Source organism: Tripterygium wilfordii, chromosome 8 (assembly GCF_013401445.1).
Source record: "Tripterygium wilfordii isolate XIE 37 chromosome 8, ASM1340144v1, whole genome shotgun sequence".
Classification (NCBI taxonomy): domain Eukaryota; kingdom Viridiplantae; phylum Streptophyta; class Magnoliopsida; order Celastrales; family Celastraceae; genus Tripterygium; species Tripterygium wilfordii.
The window spans coordinates 2763113-2770939 of NC_052239.1; the positions used below are offsets into that span (position 1 = coordinate 2763113).

A 7827-nucleotide genomic window follows, 5' to 3' on the forward strand; every position below is an offset into this window, starting at 1 on the left:
CCCGAAGGGTTTGGACTTCGGAGCCAATTTGCTGTAACTTGTGACGTGGCACTTTGCACTCCTAATATTAAATTGAAAAGGATGAATTTTGAATCATATAAAAAATAAATTGTCAAAAAAATAAATATAGTGAGTCAAACAAACCTTTTAATTATGTTATTATTTTTTAATGTTTTATAATTTGAAAAGATCATAATTGTTTCGTCCCATCCCCTATACAATTGGGCACATAAAACAAAGTATAATAACAAAACTCCTTCATATTACTGCCGCTAAACTAATTAAGAAACATATTATACAATTGGCTTGGATGAATTATTTCAACTATAATAAGATTCAAGGTCAATCAGAGTCTCGATAGTTTTATCGATTGATCTACTTTTGACATGTTCGCGATTTGAAGTATAATTAGGTCATGTAAAATAGAAGGAGTTAAATCACAAAAGAGAGAGAGCATAGTTTTTTTTGTTTTTTTTAATTTTATATTAGGGTACATTCTATTTTTTGTAATCTTCTCCAACATATTTGTGGAGGAGGTTTTTGTTGAACCACGTAAATTTTTGTATTTTTATTGTTTTGATTTAGTTATCTATAATTATTCTAACTTGGATTTATTATTGATTTGGTCAATCTCTTCTGTGAATTATCTCTTGATTGATTTATGTACAACATTATTAATTTGTTTGATAGTAATTATTATCTATTGCACCTTTCTTGTCTTGAATAAAAAATCTTGCTTGATAAAGTTGGCTATCAAAATTAATGAATAATGGGACCCAAAAGCAGAATAGCATGCAATCCTATCCACAGATCCTCCGAGAAGGACTCATCACCTTTTAAAATATTATACAGACCATACATACCTATGACTATGAGTAACCTTTTAAAATATTATACAGACCATACATACCTATGATATCAATCATTCCGAACCGGGTGCATACGTGTAAGCATTCTAATCACAATCCGCGCTCTCATCACCCTTCAATTCTCGGGATCGGAGGACTCTAATTATTACCTTCAATTTCCTTCCAAAACTCACGTTAAATCATGATTTTTTTTTAATATGACATATTAGAGTTTAAGAGTTAGGATTAGTGTTTAAGATTTAGGTCTAAGGCTTAATATTTAGAATTTAATATTTAGACTTTTTTTTTCAAAATATATTATATTATAACATTATGAATACCAAAATACTCAATCGCATGTTTTAATTCATGATTTTGATAGAGAATTGGAGTGAGAATTGGAGCTTCGCTATCCGTCCATTCTCATTGTCATCAACTAAATGCAACTACGCTTCTATAAATCAAGTAATCAACGGTCGGTATGCGGCCATGTTTACTAAGAGTGTGTTTGGATTGAGGGATTTGGGAGGAAAGGAAAATAAGGGAAGGGAAATGGAGGGAAGGGAAGAGAATGGAAGGTATAACATCTTTCCCTCCCATGTTTGGATAGATAAAAAAGAAAGGAAAGAAAATTGGTTTAATTTACTAATTTATCCTTATTTTGTATGTTAAAATATTATGTACAAGGACCAAATAGGTTTTTAACTTATAAATAAGTTAATTAGTCACTCATTCCCTCCAAATGACTCCCTTTTGGGGAAGAATAATTTTGACAAAAATTTATTGAAATCTTCCTCGCAAATCCTTCTCCTTAATTTTTTATAAACTATCCAAACAAAGAAATTGAAAGGAAACTCAATTTCTCTTTCCACCAAATCCCTCAAATTCAAACACACTCTAAATAAGCATAATCATTAATTAGTTCCACCTACTCTTTTATATAATTTTATAAGCATAAATAATTTTGAAAGGATAAATTCGGTGGCCGAAGAAACCAAGAACTATCTAATTCTAATTTGAAAAGGAAATAATAATAAATAAAAAAAACAAAAAACAATAATAGCACCTGAAAACGGAAATGGTTCAAATACATAGGCCATGCCACGTGGACGTTGTTGGTAGTGTTCGGTGTCATGGTATGTGTTGTTGGGCTTTTGGTCAGGTGGACCCCCTTGCATAATGCAGAACTAGAACCCTCGTGAACTGATGATGGGTGTCGTCAAAACTGATAGATTCTTCTTTTTGTTTTTGGGAGAGTGTAAAATGCGGACAGCTGTCCTGTCCAACGCGGTTTACAAAAAATACAACCGTGCCGATTGGTCGGATTGTAAAATTGGTGGACCGCTCATATTAATATTAGTATTATTTTTAATATTAATAATTTTTATTTTTTAATTAAATATGTGGTTGGATCAATAACCCGCTGGATGAACCAATGATCCAATAACTCACACAGATGAGAGTATTCGACACGATTTTTATCACATTGCCAAAAAAGTCATCACTCTCTGAGTAGTGAGTGGGCCTAATACCCAACCACCATCATTTTCCACTACCAAAAATGCCCTCGTTCTAAGCCCATAGTCTCGTTTATTTTTCGAAGGCAAATCCGGAACAAAAAGATCGTGCGTCATTAATTCATCATCATTCTCAAGTCTTGGAGCGTGAAGACGAGTGTAGATGATTGCCCTGCACTGCCGGTATATTCTTATCACCGCACCTGTTTCACGTGACGATGTTGCGAGAGACGCCTATATGACATCCACTAGATCAATTTTATTGTACACAAAAGCAAAATTATATTTGTCCAAAATAACTTTTGTTATGAAACAACTCAACCTAAAAAATAGAATAAAAGGCACAGTAGTGGTCATTACATACGTCTATTATATTTACCAAATTTAAAAAATTGTGTGGATCTTGATGACGTCAAAAATAACACTGACCCAACTGGACGAATAAGTTAGTTAGACTAATTCCTTCCTTCTTGATCGGCTGCATTTCTTCCTACAAAGGAAGCAAACGTAAGCTACGGTAGAGCCCTGAGGGTGTGCTCAGAGGATCTCTCCGACGCTCAAGTTAGTACGATACTAAATTAGGGAGGATGGCTCATTGTTCGGAGCTCTGCCTCTTGCTCACAGTAAATAGTTCAAAGTGCAAGAGTTAGAATCCTTACCTGAGGGTCGAGGTTCCCCTTTTATATGAGTTGAAGTGTTTGAGTTGTAGTAGGAGTCAGACTCTCTCTCATTGGTTTTCCAGAGGATTTCTCGTAGGATAAATCTCATCTATATTCCTCTCCAAAGTCCAAAGGGGTTGAACTCTGTTGAGAGTTAGTGTCCTATTGGGACATTAATGTACTGAAGTTGTGCCTTACCTTGGTCGAATAGACATAATGTACCTCGGTCGAATAAGGGTGAACTCATCTTGATCGGGTGTGGGAGCCTACATCAGTCGGGTTAGATATAACGTACCTCAATTGGTATTTGGGAAGCTACCTCGATCGATCCTGAGATACTTTCATACTAATGTTCAATTGGATAAGTTTTGTCTAACTGGCTCAGAGGTGTCATGTGTCCATGTATAATTGATGGGGTTATTTTGGTATTATCAGACCTCATACTAATAAATAGACTAAACAAAGACTAGACGTGTATGATTAAAACTAGAGAAAAATTATATTGATTTCTACTATACACCCTTAAGCCAACTGAAAATGTAGTTGTTTATGAATTATTATAACTAAAACCAGGCATGAAGACCCAATAAAAAAAAATTGAAAATCTTGGTGTTGGATTTGAGGTTTTGAATCACTCAACAAACTCAATTGGCAACAGTGAAACAAACAATGAGAAGATAAATAAATAATACACGTAGGACATGAAACAGAATGACACGTGGATGGTATAATTGATGATGCATATATACGCGTTATGCAAGGGTGAAGAAGGGTAGAGTGGAGAATTCATGCAAAGACTAGATTGTATAAATACTAATGTTGGTAGCGATACTGGATTTACCTTTTCACCTTATCTTCTAATTTAGAAAACGAATGATTCAGAGAAACCTAATCGCTTCGATCATTTAATTGCAGATTTGCAGTCTCTCAGTTATAGCTCACACTGACACTTTACCTTCCTTTTTGTCTCTGTCCCATTTCCTCAAACACATTAGCTACACAAATAACGCGGTCACTCTTCTTTGACAGTTGATCATTTGACATGTATGGCATCGGACGAGAGTATGACCGTGCTTTCTTCTATGCAGGAAGATGAGTACGATGATACTGATGATGGGTTGGATCAACATCCGCTTCTCCATAGCTTGTCTAGATTGTCTGTATGTACTAGTTCGATGTGTACCAACGAAGAAGAGGAGGACGAAGAAGTGGATGGTATTGATGGGGTTATGATGAATTATATGTCGAGGTTGTCAATTGAGAGCTTGGACGCCGACGACGAGGAATTCTCTGACGGTAAAGGAGGCAAACGCATCCTAGACATCTCGGAGGACGACGACGACTCTGACAAAGAACAGCATTGTTACTCGCTGCCGGCTACTCCCCCTCGCCGGAGAAATCGAGGAGGGGTAGTGAATCAACAGGTGGACGTTTCCAAAGACTACGCCAGTGAAAACGAAGCCCAGAAGGGTCTGAGGAGGGAAAAGATGGGAAGGAATTTGAGGCGGAGAAGGATCATTAGAGAAAGATGGTTAGGTGGTAAGGGGAAGAACAGAGGAGAGGAGAACAAGAACAGTATTAGTGGAGAGAGTGAAGATGCCGGTGGTGGGGTGGTGGTGATAACTAGGCCGAAGGGAGGGAGTAGGTCGCTTTTCATGGACTTGGATGAAGTGAAGGCTTGTAGGGATCTTGGGTTCGAATTGGAACATGAGCGGATGCTGGAGATGCCAAGACGTTCGTCTCTTTCAGCATCAACCCTTGAGACTACCAGCAGCGGTGGCACTTCTCCTATAGCGAATTGGCGCATTTCCAGTCCTGGTTAGTCAGTATTCACTGTCTCCACTCATCAACAATATCAAAAATGGGAAAAAGATTGAATTTTGTAATTGATTCATGTGACCTGATCTGACCACAAATGTCTTACAGGTGATGATCCGCGAGACGTGAAGGCTCGACTCAAGGTCTGGGCGCAGGCAGTGGCACTTGCATCTACATCACAACGTTGCATCTAACTGCTATGATTTTAGATCTTTTTCTATCCACTGTTCTGGTGGTAGAAGAAGAAAATTGTTTTGTTTTTCTTCATTTGCTTCAGACTTGTTCGATCTAGGTGCTTCAATCACTACTGATGCAGGGGTGTCGGTAGGGGAGGCTTGAGAATTGTTATTCCCAGCTAATCACTGATTACTACTCTCTCTTTTTTCCTGACCTGTATGGCTATGTAAGCCGTTTGTAAATATAACAAAGAAGGTCAAAGGCGTGATGAAACATTGGAAAACCATTGGTGGTTTGATTTTTTGGGGGAAGTTATGTGCATAGAACATTGTGTTGGTTCTCAGTTTATGTTCCAGCTCTGTTTTTTTGATTGATTTGAGTTGAAAATAACATTATTGCATTGCAACATGTCAAAAATAGCTTGTGTTAGCTTTGGAGATTCAAGTGAGACTGTGAGTGTTTTCATTGAGAGGTATTCTATTCCTTGAATTTCTAGAACAGGATTTGGAAATCATCTAGGAATTGACAATCCATACCAAAATGTTGTAGGACCTTGTTTGCTTCTGCTTGAGCTCAATACCGTTCTTCCAATCACTAACAATTTCTTTAGTCAGTTCTCTTCTTGTTAATTATCTCTTCGGGTTGGGATATTTCTTTGTGGAATCCTGATTCCGTGGGTTTCTCTCACTTTCGGGTCCTTACTCCCATGGGCTACAGTATAGTCTTACCTATCCCCAGTGTGGTACGAGTTGTTCCGATGGCTTTAGATTTACGTCCACTCAACTGTTCGAATGACATGTTAGGTTAATTGGTTCCTCGGTTACCAGGGGCGGAACCACCCACAACCAAGGGTGGTCGACTGCCCCCCTTAAATTGAACCACCCACAACTGACTTTTGAGTATATTGATAACCATCATCCGACCTATCTCTACAAGGGTCGAATGAAATTATCTGCCTGACTGTGTGGTTCGGTTGATTATCTATTGGTCGGTAATGACCGATAAAATTGATCCATGGTAAACCCTAAAAAAAAGCATTCATATAGAAAGACGCGAATGTAATTAAAATGTCAATTTGTGCAACCATTCATATGTATAAATTGTATGTATTCTCAACATATTTATTACTGTTGTTATTACATATTATTATTATTATTTGGGTCTAGATATAATTCTTGGGAACACAATTTCCAGAAGCAGCAACTCCATTTTCAGCACATTTATCCCAAATCTCGGCCCCCCTTTTATTAGCTTCAGCTTCTAAGCCTTTAAATAGTGGATTTTTGAGAGTATCCCTTATGAGTACACCATGACAAGCTTGACCACCCTGCACAAGTTTATCACAGGCTTCCAGGCTTGGTACTCCTTTGTTCTTGAAGATATAATCGAAGATCTGTTGACCCTCCTCTATCGGAATCCTCCTTCTGCAATTCGCAATAATCATTTCATATCTTGTTTGTTGCCCGATCGCCATCTTCATAGATCCACTGATCATCACCATGAAGAAAACAATCAGAGTTGAAATTAGATTTAACCTTGCCATGATGTATGTATATGTTGGAGATGCTTTCAATTTAATTGGTTATTCAAATGCAAAGAAATACAACTATTTATAGGAAGATCACATGAAATAACATATGCGTTTTATTAGCTTAATTTTTTTTTTTTTTATAGAATCCAATTCCTTGTTTATTAATTGCAGAATTTAACTCTTAATTAATGATGTGAAACCACCATGAAGAATTTAATTAATTAAATGAAAGCAACTTCCATCTCTTAATTAGAATGGTATATGATTTAGGCATGGTAGATTAGGTACATGAACAAAGTCGATTAAAGAAGTCATTAAAATTATCATGGTATTTATGGTATTGTTTTGTTAACTCGAAGTCTTGGAATTGACAAATATTTGACAAAATGAGATAATTTTTAAGTACCCGAAATAATAAAAAAATTTTGATAGATGAACTCATATGACATATTCAAGTCGAGGCACCTTGGTGTATGTTGTTTGCGACATTCTTAGGAATCAATGGATTAATATAACACCGTTGAATTTCGTGTTTGCCTATATCCACTACCCTCTACATCATATAGCATTGCGACAGCGAGAAAAATCAAGAGATTTGTATAGGAGAGAGTAGGAAGCGAAGAGTAAGACCTAAAAATACACGACCTGAAATACTAAAAAAATATAGATTCAATAAGAGTTGATGAACGTATGATCCTAGATAGATATCAGTGGTGGACCCCAAGAATTATGATCATTGGGGGCACAAAAATGGTGCGAGGGTGCTGCCCCTGAATTTTTTTTTGGGGTTTTTTATGTATTGGATTTTCAAATATGGATAGCAAACACAAAAAACAAGTTAATAATAGTTCAAAACAATAAGAAAATACATTGTTATTTATCACAATTGTTCGATGCGAGTTTTCATAGTTTGAGAATGGGATATTACAACATTCGTAAAGTTCAAATCAACTCAATTTTCTATGTAACAAACAATACAATCATTCAAAAATTGATAGGACTTAGGAGGGTTGGGTCAAAATTACTTACAAGGTAAATGACACACAATAAAGTGGAGTTAGGGCCTGAGACTTAGGAGAGTTGGGTCAAAATTACTTTGTGGGCTTTAGTGGACTGGAGACCTTATTTTTTTGACTGTGGGCCTATGTATCAAATTGTCAAAAACACATGTATACTTAGTGTAAATTTTGAAAATTCACTAGGGGCCCGTGCCCCCAATCCACAAAAGGTAGGTCCGCCTCTGATAGATATGAATGGTGAAAACGAATGCACATTGT

The 7827-nt window shown here is 36.6% G+C and overlaps 1 protein-coding gene across 1 annotated transcript; it reads left to right on the forward strand.

The window, feature by feature from the left end:
- The first annotated feature begins 3874 nt into the window (after window positions 1-3874).
- On the forward strand, window positions 3875-5356 carry LOC120004307. The gene is made up of 2 exons (XM_038853618.1): window positions 3875-4842; window positions 4951-5356. The coding sequence occupies exons 1-2, from the start codon at window positions 4071-4073 to the stop codon at window positions 5034-5036; spliced, it is 858 nt and encodes a 285-aa protein (XP_038709546.1). The 5' UTR covers window positions 3875-4070; the 3' UTR covers window positions 5037-5356.
- The last annotated feature ends 2471 nt before the right edge of the window (window positions 5357-7827 follow it).

What these genes read in the sequence shown, in the direction of transcription:
- LOC120004307 (XM_038853618.1), top strand. Translation starts at nt 4,071, where the DNA reads ATGGCATCGGACGAGAGTATGACCGTGCTTTCTTCTATGCAGGAAGAT. An exon ending in TTGGCGCATTTCCAGTCCTG is followed by an intron (nt 4,843 to 4,950) that starts GTTAGTCAGTAT and finishes AATGTCTTACAG; the next exon opens with GTGATGATCCGCGAGACGTG.